The sequence below is a fragment of the Ctenocephalides felis genome, unplaced genomic scaffold (assembly GCF_003426905.1).
Source record: "Ctenocephalides felis isolate EL2017-DRISC unplaced genomic scaffold, ASM342690v1 CF-g0.4_SCAFFOLD_03573, whole genome shotgun sequence".
In the NCBI taxonomy this organism is placed as follows: Eukaryota; Metazoa; Arthropoda; class Insecta; order Siphonaptera; family Pulicidae; genus Ctenocephalides; species Ctenocephalides felis.
Window position 1 is genome coordinate 12,155,535 of NW_020539727.1, and position 25,207 is coordinate 12,180,741.

Here is a 25,207-nt window from a genome sequence, read left to right on the forward strand (position 1 = left end):
TTGAAAGGGCGTTCTTTGCTATCACTAGGCTCGTGATTGACCATATGCTCTTTTAGATGATCTGATTCTGCAAATGATTGACTACAATGTTACATTCATAAGACTCCTGTTCACTTCTTCTTCCTCGATCGTCACTTCGGAACTCCGAATGTATCTAAACACGTTTTCATAATCCTCAGAATATGATTCAGATTTAAACAATATCAATTTCGTCTTTGATTTCTTGTTTAATAGCGCCTGCTGATATTCTGGTGGTTCAATTAATTGCCTGATCATTCATAGGCATAATTGCTTCTTCTGACATTTTTAAATATTTTCACTCCGTATAATCAGTAGATATTTACGAAAACAATTGTCTGATAAACAATAATAATAATAATCAAGTTTAATCAATAATTTTGACATTTGATTATTATTTCACCAAAATATATTATTTGACATTTCCAGCATAGAGAACCATAATGAAGTTGAAAAGATGCGCCACTTGTTAAATACCCCCCGCAATTTTAAAATTCTCGTCTTCTAATGCATACTCTATGCTTCAAATGTCAAATAATAAATGCAGGTAGATTCAGTTGAAAAAGTTGACTTTTATAATTATGATATTAGTGATTAGACTAGATTATTATTATTGCTTAGCCCACAATTATTTCGTAAATATTTACTGATTAAACGCAGTGAAAACATAGAAATATGTCAGAAGAAACAATTATGTCTGTGAATGATCAGGCAATTAAAATTGAACCACCAGAATATTCAGCAGGAGTCATTAAACACGAAATTGAGGATGAATCAGATGTTTTTGATGCTAATATCAAATCTGAGTCGTGTTCTGAGGATGATGAAACGTGTTTAGAAAGATTCATGAATTCCGAAGTGACTAGAGAAGAACAAGTCAAACAAGAGCCAATCGAGACATTCACTGATGAATGTGATATTTGTAATCAATCATTTGCAGAATTACATCAGTTAACGGATCATATTTTCAATCACAAGCCTAGTGATAGCAAAGAACGCCCTTTCAAATGCGGAATCTGTAAGAAGACTTACAAACTATCAAAGTGCTAAAACTACACATGATTACACATTCTGAAAAATGTCCCTTTGAATGCGAAATATGCAATAAGAGATTCACCAAATTAGGTGCTCTGAAATTCACATGTTCATTCACAGTGGTGAGCGCCCCCTATGAATGCAGTATATGCAAAAAGACATATACCCAATTAGGTAATAAAATATCACATAACAATTCACATTGGTGAGCGCCCCTATGAATGCAGTATTGTGATAAGACTTCAGACTACGAGACGTCTGAAAAGTCACATGTTTCATTCACAATAATGAGCGCCCCATGAATGCAGTATGTGCAATAAAACATTCACCAAAGTAAGTAATCTGAAGAGCCATTTGCTCATTCACAGTGGTCAGCGCCCCCATGAATGCACTATATGCAAAAGGACATTTGCAACTAAAGGTAATCTGAGAATACATGAAACAGTTTCACAGTAGTGAGCAGCCCTATGATTGCAGTATATGCAAAAGGCATTCAAACAATCAGTAGTGTGAAAAGACCATGAAAATTCATGACAGAGAGCAATGTGAATATGCAATAAGGAATGTACTCAATTGATGATTTGAGGGAACATTTGGCACTTCATAGTAATAGAGAATAATACTGAGTAGGAAAATAACTCCAAATATCATTCTTAATTTCAAGTCAACTTGAAAATCAAATAAACATATCATGAAACAAAACAAATTGAACTCAAACTTTTAAATTTAGATTTAGAGGTTACTCATTGTAGTAAATCAAGATTAAGTATGGATAAAAAGCATCTCATAAATAAATCTGTATGGATTCATTTGTGGGAAAGTAATCTAACACCCATAATTCAACAAATACAATGGTTTACTAGCAACAAAATTATATTCAGGACTACAAATCTCTTTTGTTAAGGCTGTAGTAAAAGTACCACAAGAAAACTGCCTTTAGACTCGATGTAAAAAATTACTTAGTCAAAGCAGTTGTATTGTAGTTCGACCATTTATTATTTTTTTCAGATGTATTACTTTTAAAGTTAAAAATAATATTATTAATTATGAAATCGTGAAGGTCTTGAATTACCTAATGGTGTGTAATTGAAATTTAGAAAACAATAATTTTGTGCAAAAATGGTATGTATTTGTTTTCATATTCACACACAAACACAAATAATATATATATAATAATATCTATATATATATAATTATTTGTGTTTGTGTGTAAATATATATATATATATAGGGTGGTCCTTAAAATGGTCATTTTCGAATTTTCTTGCTCCCAGGGGCTCAAATGGTTCCAAATAGATAAAAAACAATCTCTGAAAGTTTTAGCTCTTAATATAAACGTTTAGATAGAGCGCAATTCAATCAAAGTTTTGTATGGAAATAGCATGGAAAAATTTTCAAAAATTAAAAATGGTTTTTTAGATGTAATTTATGAACAAATGAATGAATAAAACTCATTCATTTGTCGCTAATTTATACCTAAAACATTTTTTTTTAACTTTCAAAAATTTTTCCATGCTTTTTCCATACAAACTTTGATTGAATTGCGCCTCTATCTAAACGTTAATATTAAGAGCTAACTTTCAGAGAATTGTTTTTTATCTATTTGAACCATTTGACCCCTGGGAGCAAGGAAATTCGAAAATGACCATTTTAAGGACCACCCTAATAATATATATATATATATTATATATATATAATATATATATCATATACATATATTGTATAGCTTATATAAAGTGTTTTTTTCACTAAATCTTTTTAGAGGTTTGAACAAAAAAATCCAAAAAGTAATAAAGTAATTGGTTTTGAAAAAAACTTTTTTTTATATTACTTTTTTGGATTCTTTGTTCAAAGCTCTACAATAGATATATATATATTTTATATATTATATATATATATATATAAATAGATATATAATAATATATCTATTATATATATATCAGGTTTTTTTCGTCAGATAATGAAAATATATGATGAAGTGTTCTTGGACACCCATCCAATATCAAAACAAACAAATTTAATAAAGAAAAATGTTTTTTTATACTAGCATTAAATAAATTACAGACTACAACTTTTATAAATATATAAAACTTATAAATTAACAAAATATAATTAATATAAATAAGTTTACACTTATGTTTTTATTCATATTTATAATTATATTTTTGTTAATTTTATAAGTTGTATATATGTATTTATATAGCTTGTAGTCTTGTAATTTTTTTAATGCAAGCATAATAGACATTTGTCTTTATTAAATTTGTTTTAATTATTGGATAGATGGCCAAGAACACACACACACACATATATAAATATATTTATATATATTATTTATTCCATACATTTCAACATATTATTTTATGTCATCTTCAGTAGAATGCAAAATAATTCAGAGTATTCCAATTTACATTCCACTGAAGATGATACAAAATAATATTTCAAATGTATAGAATTATAAGAATTTTATAACTTTTATTGAATATATATATATAATATATATATATATATATATATATATATATTGAGGTTCCGGCTGCCTCAGGAACTTAATATTTACATTAATTGCTCTAATTGCAATCTTTTTTATATCAGAGAAACTAGCCAAAACCTGAATGAACATGTTCATGAACACAACAAAAATAGCTCTAAAAATACCAATTTATTATTTATTTATTGGATTAATTGTTCAAAAAAGAAACCCTTATCAATTAATTAAAAAATCCAGGAAAAATCAATTATATATATTTGTATTGTATTACCATTTAATAAACTTGGTAATTAAACATTAATTTGCTGAATCCATACATTTCAGTCTATATCAAAACTTTCAGAAAAAAGTACACGATATGAGAGCAAAGGGTTAAAAACCAAATACTATATCCTACTAACCCCACAATAAAAAAAAATTAAAACCCTGTAAAGTTTGCGTTCATTGTTAAGATATTTTTACAACAACCCCTGTGAATTATTTGTTAATCATCAAATTATATAACTAAAATCTTCTTATATATGAAAATGCATTCCGGTATTATGCTAAGTATGCTAAAATCTAAAACTGCTGTACAGATTTGGCCAGTTTTAGTCCTGAAATATTCGTGCTAATCCAGAGGTTGTGGGAAAGGTGAGATTATTTCAAAACTGCATAGAAACTTTAGAAGAAGCCTAATTTAAAATGAAAGAATTGTGTGCGGCTCATATGTCAATGTTAAATGAAACTGAAAATTTGAATGAAAAATTCAAAAAACTTCTTTGAAATGTTTGAATTGACAATTTGTGGGTTCTCTAAAAATTGTTTTGCAAATATTTTATATAGTGAAACAATATTTGCTGGTTAGCTAGTAATTATATAAATCTAATACTCACCAAAATATAAATCACTATAAAACCATAAATACAATTAGAAAAAACTGGCGTTGTATCTTAGGGCGTCCACTTATATTTGACGCATTAAAACTATGATGATTGTTTGTATCATGTTTTTGTTCAATCTGCAAAAGAAATACACAAAATATTAGTACCATTTTGTATAATAAATTATAAATTTTAACAATCTATTACTACCAGGGTGTATTCATAGCCCATGGTTGTTGAATTTGACACTTATCACTTTTAGGTTAGCAACAGAATTTGCTTTGGCACAAATGAATTTACTATACAAACTATCATAACAAATCTATTACAAAGCCATGTTTATGTTTATCTATTTAACATTACGTAAAACTTCAAATATAAACAATCCAGTTTCGCCATTAGCAAAATTTTATTAGTTTTTTTTTGCTGTCAGTGCGGCGCTTGAAACGTCATCGTTGTGTTATATTTACCTTTCTTTGTCGCACCGCCATTGTTGTGGGTTTTGTCAATAATATTAGATTAAATTAACTTAAAAATTAATAATTGTGTATTCTAATCACATTAATTTATTTGTTCAAATAGACATTGTCGTTGTCGGTTTTGCACTAACTTGAGTATTTTATTGACGAAACGAACTATTAACGTGGTATCATCGCGTACAGTCCGACGTGCAAGTTTTTTGCCTTTAAAGGAATGACATTTTTTTTTAACAAGTTGTAAACATTTTTGTAGGACGGCCATTGAAGGACAAACGCGAAATTTGAAATTTGAAATTAGAAAATCAAATTTTAATTAATTGGTACTCTAAATTAAAATGATAAATTATAAATTATATATTTATAATAGCATTAAAAATATGTATAATTTTAAAACAATTATGTGATTAAAGTTATACTTCAAATATGACATGATCGGTTTTGTCATTGTAATTAGCATTTAGAAATTAATTTCATTAGAGAATGAAGTAATTGCTGATTAATAATTCTTATAAATTCGTGTGGATTATGTTAAACAACGCCTAAACAAATATTATTTTCGCAACTTCACTCATCATGTAATAATTGTGTTTGAAGAACTTCATGTAATTAAAATTAACATACATTCATTGACTGCTTGTATTTTTTTACTTTTTCTCTGGCGATATAATCTCATTCTTTGAACAGCTGTAATATCTGTTTTGCCTAAAAAGTATTTTTTATTTCAGTAATTTCAAAGATTTATAGAAACAACGAATAATATAGAAATAATTTCTAATCAATAAACTTACGTTTAGTACTCGACACTAATGTTTAATTTGTTTTATTATTTTCAAGGAACAGGGTAAAATATTCTTTTGATTCAAGCATTTTTCATTAATTCAAGATTTGTACTACGGTGTGTCTTTAAAATGTTTATTTATCATACAACGACAGATCTCTATTTACATACACGACGACTAATCACAATCGACCCGTATTAAAATGATTTCATCGAGAGCGAATGACGTACAGTTCGGGCGTAACGCTATTTCCGTTGCATTTGTACGGGTTTACACCCTAGTCGCACCTAAAGAAGTTTTACTTCAAAATCTATTTTGTGTACAAAAATGTTCATATGCTCATCAAATTATCAGATATTTTATAGAGATTTCAATAATGAGTATATATTTGATTTATAAAAATCATACATAATAATGATTATCTAAAAAAAACTTAAAACTGTCTTATATAACATATTTTCAAAATCACTGTTTATTTAATTACATTACTTTAACTTATTATTTTACTACTAAATTGGTATTAAAAGAAGTTTTTTATACTAGTATAACTCATTACTATTACTTATTACTTAATACTATTTTATATCTTAATATTTTACTTATATCAATTTAATTTAAATTTTAAATATATTAAATATATCTAGTATATCCATAGTATATCTTATCCACTTGTACTTTTTAGGCAATTCAAACAAAATTTATTTAAACGAAGAATTATAGAATAATCCTTTTTGACTATTTAAAATAATAGAACAATAACTCTAAATCTCTTTTATTTAGATAGCATTTCCAAATTTTTCATTAAACAATAAAAATAAATAAATTTTGACTATATTAGATATATCTAGTATATCTTGTGTACTTTTCATTGTATAGGAATAAAATCATATCCCGACTATTTATTAATTATTCCAATTTTTCTTTTACAATATTTCATTCACTTTATTCAAATTCTTCATTTCTTTGTTATTATGAGCGATGGAATGTTAATTTATTTAATTGGTAATTTTCATTTTTTTTAAATATTATTTTTTCTTTATATATATATATACATATATATATATATATATATATATATATATATATATATGTAAATTATATATGTATACCAATATTTACATACATATTTATATATATATATATATATATATATATACATATATATTTGTGGCCCTCTTCACTTTCAATTGACCACAACTGTTCCCATTCATTGTATTTGAAAATTGATACGGCCTTGATAAGCTATGTGTTTAATATTTATGTGTAATTTATTTGATTTGATGTGTAATTTTCTTTATGATACACTCTATATAGGTATTAATGACCAACCAAAAAAGTATCTTCTACTAAATAATAAACTACTATAAGTAGTTAAGTTAATTAAATATGGAAATGGTCCTTATATTTTTTTAAATAGATTTCGATTAAATACTGATAAATTCGAGAAGGTGCAATTTTCACTGAAAACACATGGATTTATATTTCCAAGTGAAAGACAATGATACTGCTGCTTGAGATCAGGCTGTCCGAGGCTGGAATCTCTGATTTAAATTATCTAGTTTTAAACTACTGAAAATAGCTAAATAATAAATATTTTATTTAATGATATTTATTATTTTATAAATAAAAATTGCAATTCATTATTTTCAAGGGCGTTCGATCAAAGTACTTGAAAATGTTATCTTATCTTATCTTGTTGTATAACTTTACGATTTTTTTTTATAATTAACAGAAGTTATCTTACTGACGATGATAAGATGTTTCAGTATTATGATTCCCATTGAATGTGAGATTTATCTTAGGCAAATAAAAATGTAGTACTTAAATAATAAAGAAAGATATCGAAATTGTTTGGAGATATTAAAAAAAATTGAAGTGTTTCATATTATTTCAAACTTTTCATTCATATTAATTTTAAACTTTTAGAATTATTATTTATAATAAAAAATTAATAAAATTCAATATTTGTTAATTACGGCTTCCCCAACGGTTAGTATGAGATTTGAATCATTGATTTCATGTTCGATACCTATCTCGGACAGCCTAATGTCAAGCAGTAGTGAAATCGGTTCTCACTTAGAAATATAGATGGCAATATGTTTTTCAGTGAAAATAGTAATTGCTGCATTGATAAAAAAATCTATAATTTTATGGGCGGTTTTTTTGCTGCACATACCAATGTAATTTCTTTCTCGAGAGAGCAACCCAGCGGTCAAACATCTTTTTTTACATGTAGAATATATATATATATATATATATATATATATATATTTATATATACTAGCAAACCTGACGAACTCCGTTTTGCCACCAGATGGTTTCGTGAGAAAGACGAAGAAATTTTTTGCTTGTTTTATATTTGAGAAGGAAAAATTTGATTTTATTGCACAACAGTAACAAATTTATTTCGATTACAAAAATGAAGTGTTTTTTAGTTGAACTTCTCTACGTAAATGAAAGTGAATCCGCAAATTATCCGTTTCATTGAAGTGCTCTTTCGTAAACCACATTTTTTGTTTTTTGGTCTGACATTAACACAAACAAAGCGGATTGTTTTCCAACTCGTGAACAGGCAACGTATAACTGCCCATGCGAAAAACAATGATTTTCTAAATAATCTATTTGAAATTTATCCCGCAAACACTAAGCGATTGGCCTTGCAACATGTTATTGCAAACGCAAGACGAACAGGAAATTGCAATCGTTTGAAGTCAAACGGAAGACCAGTCGGAATCATTGGTATGTCACCAAATCGCCAGCAATTTTTGATTGAATGGTGAAATTCAGTGCGTGTACATCATTATACTTTGCGGCAAGAATTGCTCGTTGACTTAACCAAGCATAATTCTGATAATTCTCACTAATGTCATTACTCGAATTTTTAATTACGGTGTGCGAAGTTCCAGCAATTTGCATTAAGGCACGATGCCATGCACCACTAATTTTCTTAGCTATAAACGAATGCAAAATTGTTGAAATCGGTTTGTGCGTTCTAGAGGAAGGAAAACCCGACTTATTTTGTATATATGTAGATAATAAATATGTATAATGTACAATAGTGTTGGCGTATATTTGTTGCAGCAATATCCACAAAAGTGTTTTTTTCACTTTAAGATCATATTTGAGATCTATAACCTCAAGTGAAAATTTCATATCATACTGCTTGATATCGAGCTGGTCAAGATTTGGATCGAAATCGGATAGTTTGTTCAAGTCAAAAGTAATAATAATAATAAATCTGTTATACATATTCCATAAATCTGATGGAATTAATAACATTTTTGGTTCTTTTTATATAAAACTAATATATGACTCTATATATAATAAATAATTTATAGTCCGACAATAAAGTGCAATAAAATACACGTTTTGATTATTTAAATATTTATTTAGTGTCTAGATAAAACTTATCGAAAAAACATATGTTGTTTGTCTAGAATGCATTTGAATGAAATCGAAAGTAAATATTTACATATATGTAGATCGATATGTTTGTTATTATATTTTATGAAAGAAATTATTTATGAGATTTTTTATAATTTATTTTATGCATTTTTGTATAATTCATGATTTTTTTTTAATAATTGTTAAGCGATTTTTTTCAATGATTTATGATATGAGACATCAAAATTTTAAAATAACAAATGTTGGAATTTTTTATATTACTGATATCAATATGAAAGCAAAGTTAATAATAAAAATATAAAGTTGGCATAAATTAATATTTCTTTTAGATAAATAAATATATTTTTATGAAGATTATTCACTTCATTTTTTATTTTTGTTTATTTAATTGCAATCAGACTTTTTTTTAATAGGGTGTAAATCCGTACAAATGCAACGGAAGTGCGTTACGGCAAGGTCGAGTGCCAATGATTCGTTATTCGCTCTCGATGTTATCATTTCTATACGGGTCGATTGTGATTGGTCCTCGTATTTTCATGTCATTACATTTTAAGGTTAACTATTAGTACAAATCTTGAGTTAATAAAATTGTCTAGATCGGAAGAATATTTTATCCCGTCCCCCATAAATAATTATAGTGCAAATAAAAAAGCAATTGAAAAATCTATGCCGTGTAAGAAACGTAAGTTTATTGAAATAATTTGTATTATTCGTGGTTACTATATATTTTTGAGGATATTAAAATGGAAATTATTTTTATATGCAAAACAGATACTATAACTGTTCAAAAAAAACAAGCAATCAATGATTGTATGTTAATTTTAATTACATGAAGTTCTTCAAACACAATTACATGACAAGTGAAATTGTGAAAACAATATTTATTAAGGCGTTGTTTAAGGTATGCTATAATGTTCAGAAACCTTTGAAACGTTGACTTTGATATTAACATTGACCAGAAATCTAGAATCTACCTAAAAGCTGATAACTTTCAAACTGCATGCAATTTTTTTTTCTAAATTTTTGCCGAAACGGCTTGACGTTGAGTTCTGGGACATATTAATTTTTAGTTTTAGCTTTTTATTTATTTTTAACATAACGTAATAACGATTTAAACTAGCAGGAGAGTGAAAATTATGATTTTTTTTCCAAAAATTTCCACAAGTGAAAGAAGGTGGTTGACCGCTGAGAAACAAATTACATGTGCTGCAAAAAAACAGCTTATTTTAAGGTATGCCAAAATGTTCAGAAACCTATGAAACGTTGACTTTGATATTGACCACAAATTTAGATTCTACCTAAAAGCTGATAACTTTCAAACTGCATGCAATATTTATTTTCTCTAGTTTTTTGCCATTACGGCTTGACGTTGAGTTCTGGGAACTGTATATTAATTTGTTTTAGCTTTTTATTTATTATTAACGGAAAATATTTGTTGTATAAAATTGGCAGACGAGTGATAATTATGATTTTTTTCCAAAAATTTCCACAAGTGAAAAAAGGTGATTGACCGCTGAGTTGCCCTTTCGAGAAACAAATTACATGGCACCAAAAAAAAACAGCTCATAAAATTAGTATTCCGAAAGCTAATAATAAATAAATAGTAATAAAAAAATATTAATAATAAAAAGTATTTTTTTAAATTTTTAAACAATTCCAAAATCATTATTTTCCTAAATCTTTTGATTTTTTACAATTCTAATTACAGTATAGTCTCTGGCTTTGATTTAAACCAAATCTGGCAATAAAGTTTATATTGTTTTAGTTACAAATTTAAAAAAATGTATGTGTGATATGCGGAAAATATTTCTCAAAATATATCTCTTATACTCATTCCATATATTTTCATAAAAATTAAAACAAATATTTTAACAAGTGATGTATTTATTTTGATGAATATTTCAATTTGCTACTGTTGACAGTGCTATATGTTTTGCCAGCTGGCTGTGAGCAAATCCTAAAGCCCAATTAATTTCTTTATCTTGAACACTCTTCACCACCTGCAAAATAATAATTAATAATACAATAATAATAATACACAAATATAAGTTTAAGACCAATGTTATTGCAAGGTCATGTTACGTTCCAACTTCCATACATTATGCTACTAAATGATACTGAATACTGTAAAAATGTCGTGTATTTGCTGTGCAATCAGGCATAATAATAATAATACACAAATACTGAGTTAGGTTTAAGTTTAGGACCAATGTTATTGCAAGGTCATGTTACGCTCCAACTTCCATACATTATGCTACTAAATGATACTGAATACTGTCAAAATGTCGTGTATTTGCTTTGCAGTCAGGCATAATAATAATAAACAAATATTCAGTTAGGTTTGAGTTTAAGACCAATGTTATTGCGAGGTCATGTTACGCTCCAACTTCCATATACTATACTACTGAATCATACTGAATACTGTCAAAATGTCATGTATTTGCTGTGCATTCAGGAGTTTTACACGTAAACTGCAATGTCACTCGTATGTTATGAAGCTGGGTCAGAAAGACCCTGTTATCTAAGATCGTTTTGTTGACATTTGTGCGGTTTCTAGGTTAGGTTGAGAAATACGCCAGACTGCACAGCAACCACATGACTTTTGTCAATATTTAGTATGGAAAGTTCTTCATAACATAGCCTTTCCATAACATTGGTCTGTTCTGCGTCAGAATCGGTCCATAAGTTGAGTTTTTTGATTTTAATAGAGTAAATCAAAGGATGATATTCAAATTTTACTATCTCTTACCAATGTTTGTTCATCGTCATCGAATCCGAATGCAGAAATGAGTAATTTCCTCAGGAGCAGCAAATCGCTGCAAGCGAAGGGCCCGTTGTTGCCGGCGGAGCAGATTTCGCGGGCGTGCTTCAAATATTTTTTTCCACTGATAGTGTTAAAATCTTCCTCACTATCTGAAAACAAAAAAAAAAGATAGAAAAAACTAAATGAGACAGATTAACACTCTTTTAGTGGAACTTGAAAGGACACTTTAGTAGATTTTTTTAAAGGACGTCATTTCAAAGTCGATTAATTTGGAAAATTTTAAAATTCATTCATGCTTTACTTGAAACTGAATATTGCGATTGCATCTCCTTAAGGGGGGCGATACATGTAACAAGAAAAAAAAAATCGATTTTTTTTTTCATAAATCGTTACAATAACATCTCAAAAATATGCCTGTAAATATTCAAAACAAAATTATCATTATTTATACAATAAAAACTCATTTAAGTGCCACGCCTCAACTTGACGCTTGAGTGCTATTGTACTCTTATCTGTTTCTGTGTCAAAACTTTAAACGCGTTTTTCTCAAAACGACATTTTTGAAATTTGCGGGCGCGATAACTCAAAAAGTTCTCAACCGATTCCAATGAAATTTTGCACACATCTACTTTACAGTAATAGCTTTTAGTTAAACCTCAAACATTCCAAAAAATGTTTCAAAAATTAACCCTTTTACCAAAAAAACCATTGAAAAAAAGGTGAAAAATCGAACTTTTTTTTTCTAAGGTGTGCCAATTTACGATTTTGTGACTTTTTTAATTTTTTTTTGGTTTAACTAGAAGATATATGTTTTATGAACACGTACAAACTAATTTTTTTAAATTCAGATCACCGTACGAAAAGTGAGAACGCCCGCAAATTGATGGCGTTTTCCGAGAGGGTCTTGGCAGATTTATTTTTACGGCAGCCATTTAAAAAAAAAAATTAAAAAAAAATTTTTTTTGTGTATTTTAATATATAATAAATAACCCTAAAAAAGTTCAAAAAGATTCAATCATTCCTTCCCAGTTTAAAAAGTCCTCAAAAAATGGTAAAAATTAAGGCGATTACATGTATCGCCCCCCTTAAAAATGTTATCTCCCAGACACATTTATTAACTTCCCGAAGGAGAAGTTTATGTTTTCATCAAAAAATCCGATTCGCTAATTTTATGTTTTCTCGACGTTTCAAGCCATTCTGAATCGAATGAGACCAAATTTTGAAAAAGTATGTGCGTGTGTGTGTGACCAGATTTTATGCCGTAAATCGCCGTTTTCTCAAAAACGGCTGGGCCGATTTCAAAAATTTAAAAGCCATTCGATGTATATCGATGAGGACTATTGTTTTTCAGTATTGTTTGTGCGACGATCGGCCAAGCCATTTCTTTGTAATTTGAAAAAAGTGTTAAACCTTTCGTTCACATTTAAGCTCATACTACCGAACCGAATTTCTTCGTAAATAGCAGAAAAGCGAAAAGTTTTTCGTCCACGTTTTAGCCCGCAATTCTGAATCGATTTTGAAAATTCAAAAACCGTTCGAAAGATATTGGTTGGGAATCGACCTGATTAGTTTTTGGTAGAGATCGGCCGGGCCGTTTTCTTGTAATAAAGTTTTTCAAAAAAAAATTTCGACGATTTTTATGATTATGTTTTTGACGGTAGATACCATAGTCTTCTAGATCATACTAAAACTAAAATATTACGGCCCTACGACAACTCGTTTAACTTTAAAAATTCGTCAAAGTTTGCAAAAATTAGTATGGTCTTTTTGGCATTTGTCAAAATTAGAACTTTCATCGACGTTTGCTTAAAAACGCCTGAACCGATTTCAGAAATTTAAAAGCCATTTGATGTATCTCGATGAGGATTATCGTTTGTCAGTTTTCTGCGACGATCGGCCGAGCCGTTTCTTTGTAATTTGAAAAAAGTGTTAAACCTTTCGTTCACATTTAAGCTCATACTACCGAACCGATTTTAAAAATTCAAAAACTGTTCGAAAGATATTAGTTGGGAATGATACTGATTAGTTTTAGGTGAAAATCTACCGAGCCGCTTTCTTGTGATTAACTGTTGAAAAAAAAATTTAAGCCGATTTTCATGGAACTTTTTTGGGCGATATATATCATGGTCTTATAGAACTTACTGAATTATTACGGCCTTACGACAAGTAGTTTAATTTTAAAAATTCATCAAAGTTTGTGATGAGTAGTTTTTTGACGTTTGTTAAAATTAAACTTAGACGATTCACTTGGTATAACGATAGAGTACTTGGTCTTAATAAACGTAATAAATCATTAAAGTCCTACGGAAGCTGGTTCAATTAAAAAAATATTGATTTTTCAAAATTTGCCTTTAGAAAATACTCCAATTAACGTGTTTGTTGGTTTTCAATTATGTGTAATAAATCCACTCGAAATATTTTTAATCACTCATAAATTAATTTATTTTTTATTGATTGAGTCGATTATTTACATATATCGGGAAGTTCATGTAACTTGCCTCAAGGCTAAATACCAAACCAACTAGTTTTGTTCTTAATTTTGCGAAAGATGTTCAGCAGTTTTTGAGAAAACATTGATGAAATTCAAATTTTGGCTCATCTCATCACGAAAGTAACTTTTAATACAAATTTTGACAATCATATTTTTTCAAACCTTGATGAAATGTTAAAATTACACTACTTGTCGTTGGACCATAATATTTCAGTATGTTTAGTACGATGATCTTTATTATCATAAAAAATTGATCAAAATCGCCCAAACTTTTTTTTCAATATTTAATTGCAAAAGAACAGTTCGGCAGATCTTTACCAAAACCTAATTAACGTAATTCCCAACTAATACCATTCGAACAGTTTTTGAATTTTTAAAATCGATTCAGGATTGTGGGATAAAACCTGGAAAAAACAATTTACCTTTCTGCTAATTACAAAGAAATGGCTTGGCCGATCATTATGCTAATTTAACCAACGCGAGTCCTTATTGAGAGAAACATTAAATGGTCTTTAATTTTTTAAAATTGGTCTAGCCGTTTACGAGAAAACGTGAATGAAATATTGAAAATTGGCTTACATACACCTAATTTTTGTTTCAAATTTGGTCTCATTCGATTCGGAATGACTTGAAACGTCGAAACCATAGAATTAGCAAATCGATTTTTTTAGTGAAAACAAACTTCTTTATTCTATATATATAAATATTGGTTTTGTCTGCAAAATATAATTACATTTGCAGATGAGTTGATCAAATATGAGTAACATGTCACAAAATAAAGAAAAAATTCTGGAATGTTTTCTGCAAAAAATGTTAGTATTAACACAATTTGTATTCTTATTCATGCATAATATTTTGCAGAAATGAATTGACCATTATTATATTAAAAATACTAAGCAACTAATTTTTTACTGTCTAAGATATTGATATAGATTTATTCAAAACCTGATATAGATTTATTCAAATTGTTTGGTCTCATATAATAATTGTTTAGAAGTTATAAAAAATAAGTATAAAAAATTGAGTAATTAAGGTGAAACTTAATAATAAATTGGCTTCAACCTTTTTTTTAATATTACCAGATTCTCGTTTATAGTTCGGCACACTTATGACTACTTTAGATTGCTCCAAAAATCCTGGAAGAAGATGTGGTAAAATATTTTTTTGATCTGGTCCTTCATTCAAATCTTCCAAGTTGATTTGATTAATGAAATACTGACATTTCAGAATATCCACCGAATTTTTTCCATTTTCATTTATCTTCCCTGGCAGAGATCCACTAAAAATAGAAATATATCATATATAAAATTACGTATAAACTTTTTTGCTAGGCTCAAAAATTTAAAAATTGTTTGAAAATAGATAATATAGTACTGAAAATTATTTGCTTTTTTGTATTTTTCTTGGTTTGGTATGTATATAATTTTCACCTTTTTATATTTAATATCAACTATTTTTATTTATGTAATATGTTTTTTGGGTTACCGAATGATGACACACATTAAGTGTCGAAACGTTTAATAGAATAAAGATTTTTTCTATTTTAATCTATATTGTTAATTCGACGATTGGGCTGCAAAATACTTCAAATATGTCGACCCGGGCGCCAAAAAACCGGGTGATATAAGTAAAAGTGTTATAAGTAAATTTATTCATTAAAAAAGTTAATATTTTTTTGCTAGACTCAAAGTTTGGTTTCATTCAATTCTAAAAATTTTACCATCTTCCAATAACAAAAATTTAGTTTCAGGAATTTTTTTTAAATAAAATACACAGTCCTGAGTCAAATATTTAAATCTGGCTGCAATTACATTTTTTTCTATTTGTTAAATTATTATTACCTGACTTTGAAAGTATTTTCTTTAAATAAAAATGGTTCATCTTCTACATCAGGATTTATACAACTGCTTTTCCAAGAAGTATTATTCGAATCATTTTCCAATTCCAATAACGCTAATCGTAAATCGAGCAAACCTAAATTTTTGTAACTGAAAAGAAAAAAAAACTATTTGTTAACTCGTTTATTGTCTCTAACTACACTCTCTACATTATTCATCTTATATGTCACTATTTGTCTATTGTAGAGAGTGTTTTAGAGACAATAAACGAGTGGTAAGAGACGAATAAATTTAACATATTAAATACATTTTTAATATAATTATTTTAAATATATTATATTCAAATATTTTATTATTTTGGGCCAAAATATCTACTTGGATTTTGGGCCAAAAACCTAAAATTCTCCTTCGTGAAGTAAAAAATTGAATAGCGGTTTTTGTCAAATAAAATTTCTTTTAATAAAATATGTTCATTAAAGTTTTTTATTACCTTTTGCTAAAAATTTTTTTAGTTTTTCCTTGAAATGCAATCTCATAGACATCCTTCGGATCTAGAAGTTCCAAATTGTTTTCATACAACTCATAAGTAACTTTTAGGGAATCCCACTCGAATTCTATGGTTGCTTCTGATGCATTTTCAAATTTGAAATTATCTAAAAATCAAATAAATTTAAATCATTAATAATGGATAATTTATGTTAAGTCCCAAATTAATAGAGAAATTTAACGATCAAAATTGATTCCTGAAACTTTTTTCAACGAAGTATAATTTTTTAATTTACTACTATTGAACTACATATTTTTTTTTCAATATTACAAAAGTCTAAATAATCTACAATGTTTGTCAATATGCTAATTCAAGTATAAAAAATTACATTTTTTATACAATATTACAATATTTATATTTATTTTATATTATATTTATACAATATAGTTCCTATTTCAATCTTACATTATCTTTTTGCCAATCGAGTCAACCTAAATTTTTCTAACCAAAAAAGAAGAAAAAAAAAGTTTGACAAATAAATATTCATATTGCTTTGAATTTAGGATATGAATACTGTACGTACTTAAGTTCCACAATTTGGAGCAATTTTTTAGGATTTGTTCCATCTTAATTAATTTTATGGATTATTCCTATCAAATAGACCTTATTTTTTAATTCAGGAATATTTACATTTTTTAGTCAAATTTTTATCTTAAATATTAAAATGGAGCTCTCGATAAAATGATCCGCTAAAACTCGAAAACGGCTAAACCGATTTGGCCAGTCTTAGTCTTGAAAAATACGTGCTAATCAGTACTCAGGTTGTCGGAAAGGTGAAATATTATTTTAAAATCGCGTAGAAACTTTACATTTTTAAGTTAAACATTTTTGTAGAAGCGTAATTTGAATAAAACAATGGACGGTGGCTAATACGTCAAATGTCAAACGTTTTTGACAGATGATGTTCAATTACGTTTAATAGGATGTTTTACGTGAATATTATTTAATTAGGATTAAATTGTAGTAAGTTAGATTAAATTCTTCGTTGTTATATTTATACATGAAAACGTTATTAAACGGGTCGCAAGGGTGATTAGAAACTCAAAATATCAACTTTTTTAAAATGCTAATATGAAAATGCACTTTCTGGCATATTTTTCTCAAACACGGTGCTCTGAAAGATCTCATTTGTATAATTATATTTTCATTGGTATTTATAAAACATTTTCTAGGTTATATTATTTTTTATTTATGTTATTTTAATTCAGAACCTAAATTTGGTATCGATCAAAGAGACATTTTGTCGAATAACATTTTCCCAGTTATAATTTTCCAGAATTTATCGAAGGATAGATAGTAATTTATGAAGGTCCGGGGTTAAAAAGGTCCATCACCGATGTCTCAAAAACCAGTAAAGTTAAGCATTGTTTAACAATATTTGAAAGTAGAGGGAAAAAGATGTATAACCAGCCATAACCTTGATTCTCATAACTTTGCTAAACCATAAATTATGATAAACGGTAATCCTTGAAAATCGATTATAAAAGTATTTTTTCCGTTGGTAGGTTCTTAGCATTAGTTGAAAGTGTAATTATTTTGCAAAATACCTTTAAAATTGAAATAAGACATTAAACCTGTTTGCCACCTGGGCATTCCAAGTTACTCCGCCTATAGGGTAAAAAGGTTTAGATAACAAATTTTTGAAAGGCAGCAAAAAAGCACATTTCTACAAATATGAAGTAGTCGTAGTTGCAGTTTTACTGAACGTAGTCAGAAAATTGTTCGTTTGAAATGTGCTATTTGTTGTGATATAATTGTTTTGGTTTTATAATATAATTAATATTTGCTCAAAGCGTCCAACAACAAAACAACACGTCCTTATACACTTAAAGTATTAATTTTATTGATTCTCTAGAAATTGTTTAGAATATACCTTACTTAGCAAAACAACGTTTGCCGGGTCAGCTAGTTATGAATAAAATGATAATATAAATATAATTATTTATAATTAGACATACTCACCTATGACATAATTAGCAGCATACCAGGAATAAAGGGCCCTGTGCTGGGTATCAATTATCATAGCACTTTCCAAACCAGGAACTGCATATCCTGACCTCAAAAGGGCTCCTCTGGCAGCCCTAAGGAGCAGAGGAGTTGGGCCACCAGTCCAACCCTGTAAAGGACAAAGAAAATTCATAAATAATAAAAAAAATTGGTACAAATGTAAAGAAATTAGAACTAACTTTGAAGACTAAAGCTTGAGAATTTTAATAACCTTAGTCATATTTTTGGAGCAAAAGTATAAAAATAACTAGTGGTGTATGGCATCGTGCCTTTAGGCAAATTGCTGGAACTTCCCGTACCGCAATGAAATATTCAAGAAATTTTAAGCGTTTTCAAATATATTATTACAAATACTGTAGCTTTCATTATTTTTGCTATCTTGTTATATCTGAGCAAATCAAATGTAAATCATAAATAAATCAATTCATCTCCAGAACATTAACAATCGTCATTTCATTTCGAATTCAATTTCAAAAAAATAGTTGCCTAATTGGCACAAAATTGAAAAAGTGCTCACGTATTGTCACAGTCTAAACGCATTTGCAAATAATTCTGTGCGACATTTTCACTGATACTGTGCTTAGCTTGGCGGCATTTTCACATTTTTCAATCGTTTTCACAAAATTGGAAAAGTGCTCTAATCCATAAGCAGTCTAATAGCACTTGGGTAAATATTTGTACCAGAGTGGCGCTTAGACTGTGCTTAGTCTGGGTAATTTTTTGAATTTTTAATCCAAAATTACAAAAATATTTTATGGAAAATCAAAAAAGATGTAATAATTTTTCATCCTCAAAAGCAATTCTTTTGTCAATACAAGCAGAAACTTTTTTAGATCATTCAAATCGGACGCTTAGTTCACTCAAAAACTGCCATTTTCTGCACATTTAACTCTGTATCTCCGAAATGGCTGAGCTTGCCTTTGCCAAAAACTAATCACCTCTTCTCCCAATCATTACAAATTGAATGTTTTTCAAATCATTCAAATCCGATACTTCGTTCTCTCAAAAACTCGATTTGTATTTTCTGCACTCTCTGCTCCGTATCTCCGTAACGGCTGGACCTGTCTTTGCCAAAAACTAATTAGCACATCTCCCTATCAATAGGAATCGAATGTTTTTCAAACCATTCAAAACGGTTGATCAGTGCGCCCGAAAACGTGGACAAAAAATGCAGACATACAAAACACACACACACACATCCATTTTTTCTGAGGTATGCCAAAACGTTCAGAAACCTTCAAAACGTCGAGAAAATCTAAAATTTTCATTTTAGATTTTTGGCCCATTACTATAACTACCCTACGGGAAGTTAATAAATCAGGACTAACTTTGAAGACTGAAGCTAAGACAGTCGTTGAGAATTTGAATAACCTGAGTTAATATTTTTGGAACAAAAGGATAAAATCAATAATTAACTTTATGAGGTTAATGAAATCTATTGCATCGAATTTGTCAATTAATAATTTTAAAAATCTGGTTTTAAATATTACTATTTTTACCTTTTGATTTTTTTCTGATGGATCCTGGTTCTCTTTGGATTCGCCCTCAAAATCAGGATTTTCAAGTTCATCCTGAAGTGAAGAAGGAGCTCGTAGTAACAAAGGGCTAAAAGTTCGTTTTTCTGAAGGAACAAATGCGTCTACATGTGCTATTAAGGATATCACACCAGCATCAGTCTATAAAAATATATTTGTCATAAATCTTTTCTATTTTGAAACAATAATTTACGAGAATTGGAAGATTTTTGGAAGCTGCTGATCAAATTGATCGATCATTAGAATAATTTAAACTTTTGTCAATTTTTTTTACCTTGGCATTGGAACTATATTGACAAAAATTTAATATAATTGAATTTATATTATAGTTGAAAATTGATTTTGATTTTTATTATTAAAATATGTTTTTCATAATCCTGTTCTATTTTGAAACAACAATTTGCAAAGTTTGGAAGATTACTGGAAGCTGTTTGGAAGTTCATCGATCGATAAATAAATTGACACTTTTGTCAAATTTTTTTACTTTGACGTTAGATTTGGTTTAAATTGACTCGAATTTAAAAGTGATTTATGAAAATTTGGGAATAAATTGAATTTGTTATTTATATTTAAAGGAGCAAAGTACTCAAATATTATTTTTGAAGCTTTTTTAAAGAAAACTCAAAGAATTTTGTATGAAGATTTTGGAAATTTGATACTGCTGATAAATGGAGAAGACAAAACAAGAACTGGCAAAATTATAAATAACATGATACCATGGAGTGTGAAAGAAAAAAACTTTTTGGACTTTTCTCAAAAATCACAGCCAAAATTATTTACTGCTATTGAAAGATAAATATGTTCTATATAGTTTCTAGACATCAGACAAAAAATACTAAAAAACTAAAAATACACAAAATAAAAAAAAAATAATAATAATAAAGCTACTTAAGCCAAGGATCTGCCTTTAAGAATATTAGAATAATTTTTTATTATTTACCTCTGATGGTGTATCTGCTATTGCAAATAATCCTGGTTTGACTTTTACATAATTTGTTTCCAAAAGTATCAAATTGGGATCTGAAATATATTAAAAAAATATAGACACACTTTTCATTATAAAAAACTTATATTTCTATCTATAAAAATCTTTATTCCTTATTTTGCTAAAATTTTAGTTACAATTTTTTTAAATATAACTTGTATCTGCGACTTATTGTTAGAAAATTTATCTTTTTATATATCTTTATTTTTAATTACCATGAGTATTTTTAACAATAAATTTGATTTGTTTAATATAAAAAATCTTTTGCATCTTATTTTGGTTAAATTTTATTGGATAATTGACTTTTTGAAAAAATTCTTTAAAAGTGCTGATATAATTGGCTTAGTCAGAACTTTAGTCAATATTTTTAGTCAATATTTATTAATTTTGTACTAATTATTTAGGATTTAGAGAAAAATAAAGGGTTATGTATGAAAAAGTATTAAATATCATAATTAATATGTTTTAATTTTTTTAAATAAAATGCTTTAAGGGGCACAACTAGTGTAACCGCCTAACAAAAGGTGATTTTTGGGAATTTATATTAAAAAAACTACTTTATCAATCAATTCAAAATTTTGGAATATATTTATATATGTTTTAAGAATACATAATAAAATTTTTGAGAACAAAAAATTGAATATTTTTTAAGTTATCGTCGATCTCCAACGTCGCGACAAAAAAGGCCCTTCACTGCTGCAGTGATTCCGGCCTTCTATGTGGATGAAATTAAATAAAAAAAAATTTTTGTTAAACTAGATAATATTGTTTGTAAAATGAACTACGATAAAGAAAAAATAAATAAAAAATTGACAAAATGACGGCGTTTTTTTAAAAAAAATCGAATTTTACCCAAAATTTTGGTCGTTTTTGGACTGCCATAATTCGATTTTTGATCCGATCAAAAAATCGATAGTTCATTTTACGGAGAACTATATATAGAACATATGAAAAAAATTCGATAGTGATCTTATCATTTATTTTTAGTAATCACTGCAGCAAATTCGAAAAATGCAGTTTCGAGAAAAACGCGTTTATAGATTAAATGATCAATATACTATATAGTATATAGTATATACTATATATATACTCTTTAAATGGCTGTGACTCAAGAACTATTCAAGATATCGATTTAAAATTTTGGTATGTTATTTTTAAAGGTATAACCTATCAAAATTGAAAAATTGAAAATTCGATTTTTTGATTCACACTAGTTGTGCCCCTTAAATGAAAATTGAAATTTGAAAAACATTAAATTCATATTAATTTATAATAATTATTATTCAGTAAATTAAATATTTTGACTAAAAGTATTATTATTATTAAGTATTATTATTAATGATAAATTTGTGTTTTTTTCTATTAAATTTATATATGGAAAATCTGCCAAGGGTGATTTTTTATATTTAATTACTAATAAAATTAATATTATCTTACCGTTTTCTTGTTGGTCAAATTTATAAGAATAAATCTTGGAATCTTCAGTACCAGCCTCAATAATTGAAATATAAAAGGGCGGCTCGTTTTTGGGCTCCTTGGAGGAATCTGAAGGGACTCCAACTCCTACCAAAATCAACACTGCATGCGTTATTATTCAAGGATAACACTTTGGAAACCATATCGATAAAAAAAATTAAAAACACATTTTTACGCCAACTTTTGCTAAAAAAAAATAAGGATATTCTGCAATTTTCGAGGCCAGTAAAAGTTTCAGCAAACCACCAAATTTGATAGACAAATTAAATAACATCAATTTCTAATTTTATTTATAAAATGAAATTTCATCATTTTTGTTAGGGAATAGATATACTCAATTAGATATTAAATAGCTTTTATCAGAGTGTATAAAATTTTTGAAGTTATATAAATGTTTAATTGAGAAACAAATTACTACATTATAATGAGCGATTAATTCCAAAGATATGACAATATTTTTTGTCTTCATTTCTGATAAAGTATGATTTGTTTTATGACCAGAGTTACTATTATAGTCGACGTGTATTTTTTTAAAACGTAGAAAAAATCGATTATTATTAATTTCCATGTCCATCAATTAATGTTTTACCTTTTAGTTACGGTATATGACTGACATGTGTTGACAATGGAACGTTGCATATTAAATTTTCATAACATACATGCATTTATTTGTATATATATATATATATATATATATATATATACATATTTATGTATGTATGTATGCATGTATATATATCTAAATGTCTATGTATATTATATAATAACAACTTTTGTTTACTCACATGACAACAAGCAAAATGCAATGGCTATTACTATGGCTTGCTTCAGTAAACTCATTTTTGTAGAATCTGAAAAAAATGAATTGAAAATTATATATATAAAAACTAGTGGTGTGTATGGCATCGTGCCTTAAGGCAAATTACTGGAACTTACCGTACCAGAATTAAATATTTGAGAAAACAAATTAATAGATAATCAATAAATATCGATCAATGCTTAATAACAATTGTTTTAAATATTTTCAATCGTATGTTTTTTGAATCATTCAAATCGGTTGATCCGTGCGCTCGAAACCGTGCACGAAAAATTGTATCCGAACACACACACACATCCATTAATGGTCTATTGCAGTAGTTTTTGGTGTGTATAAAAAGTTGACAGCGAGTGCTTTTGCAAGAAATGCCAAAATGTTCAGAAACATTTGAAACGCAAAAATATGCAAAAAAAAATTATTTTAGATTTTTTGCGAATACTATAACCTACCCTACGGGAGTAAGATTTTACTGAAATTTTGTTTTCTAATTTAACAAGAATTTGAAAGAGTAAATTATCTTTTTTTCAAAGCATTGAAAGATTCTTTAAACGTTAACACATATATTATATAATAATGGTTATAAACAGTGGCGTCGGAAACAAATTTTTGATGGGTGGGCTCAGCCAAATATTGCCTATTTAGAATTTATCTAAATATAGATAAAATTAACCTTCATTTTAAAATTTCATAAAATGAAATTATAATAATTTAAAATGTAACTGCTGAAAGACTAGTGTTATTTTACCCTAGCTTGTTTCATGAATAATAATATTTAATTTGTAATTAAAAAATTGCAAATGCAATTAATTTTTTTTAAACTATGAAGGGAATTTAAATTTAGAAAAGGGCTATAAAACATTATGAAGTTTTACGACGTCTTCGCTTTAATTTATATCATAAAATATTATTATTTTCTTAAAATCAAATGAAAAATACTCTTTAATTATTAAAAACAGATGTAGAATTCAATATTGTTAGAAGTATTTTATTATTATACCATTAAAAGCACGTGAACCATTTTATAGAGAACTTTTTCAATCAAATTCATTAATTTATATAAACAATTAAGTTTGTTTGATGTTAAACATTCGAAGAAGAATTTGAACCGATTTGAATAATTAAAAAAAATGCGATTTCTATTGATTGGATGACGTACTGATTAGTTTTTGATAAAGGCAGATCTAGTCGTTTTGGAGATACGAAGTAACGAGTGCAGAAAATAGAAATAAAGTTCTTGAGAGAACGGAACATCCGATTTGAATGATTCAAAAAACATTTAAATCGCTGAAAGGCAAATCCAGCAATTTTGGAGATACAGGACAAAAAGGACCAAAAATGTGAAAATATTACATTGTCATTAATTTCACAAATTTGAAAAAAAACTAAGTACAGTAGAAACAGTCAAGTACAAAGTAGATATGTCAAGACATTTTGTAAAGAAAAGTTATAAGATGAATTTAAATGGAAAATTGTATTTTTGAATGTTAAAAAAAATGCAATTTTGCAGTCAAAAATGATCATTGGACATATGCACATCAAATTATCAGATATTTAATAGAGATTCAAACAATAAGTACAAATTTTGTTTAGATATCAATGATAATAGTCAAAACTTTCTAAAAACATAAAAATTTCCAAAAAATCTATTATTCAAAAATTTCAAAAAAAATAGAGCTTTTA

General features: G+C 27.6%; 2 protein-coding genes across 3 annotated transcripts in view; one reads left to right on the top strand and one right to left on the bottom strand.

Annotated features, from left to right (window-relative positions):
- Positions 1-25,207, top strand: part of LOC113389432 — a 290,888-nt gene that overhangs the window by 141,139 nt on the left and 124,542 nt on the right. The gene's annotated exons all lie outside the window — the stretch shown is intronic.
- On the bottom strand, positions 10,969-22,853 carry LOC113389537. Its single transcript, XM_026626563.1, has 9 exons — positions 22,802-22,853; positions 21,190-21,269; positions 20,214-20,390; positions 18,670-18,823; positions 16,738-16,813; positions 16,164-16,310; positions 15,402-15,601; positions 11,817-11,980; positions 10,969-11,067 (listed from the first exon to the last, which is right to left on the bottom strand). Exons 1-9 carry the CDS (start codon positions 22,851-22,853, stop codon positions 10,969-10,971), a joined length of 1,149 nt encoding a protein of 382 aa, XP_026482348.1.

What these genes read in the sequence shown, in the direction of transcription:
- LOC113389537 (XM_026626563.1), bottom strand. Translation starts at nt 22,853, where the DNA reads ATGGTTTCCAAAGTGTTATCCTTGAATAATAACGCATGCAGTGTTGAT. An exon ending in TAGCAGATACACCATCAGAG is followed by an intron (nt 20,391 to 21,189) that starts GTAAATAATAAA and finishes ATATTTTTATAG; the next exon opens with ACTGATGCTGGTGTGATATC. An exon ending in CTAAAAGTTACTTATGAGTT is followed by an intron (nt 16,311 to 16,737) that starts GTATGAAAACAA and finishes TTTTCTTTTCAG; the next exon opens with TTACAAAAATTTAGGTTTGC.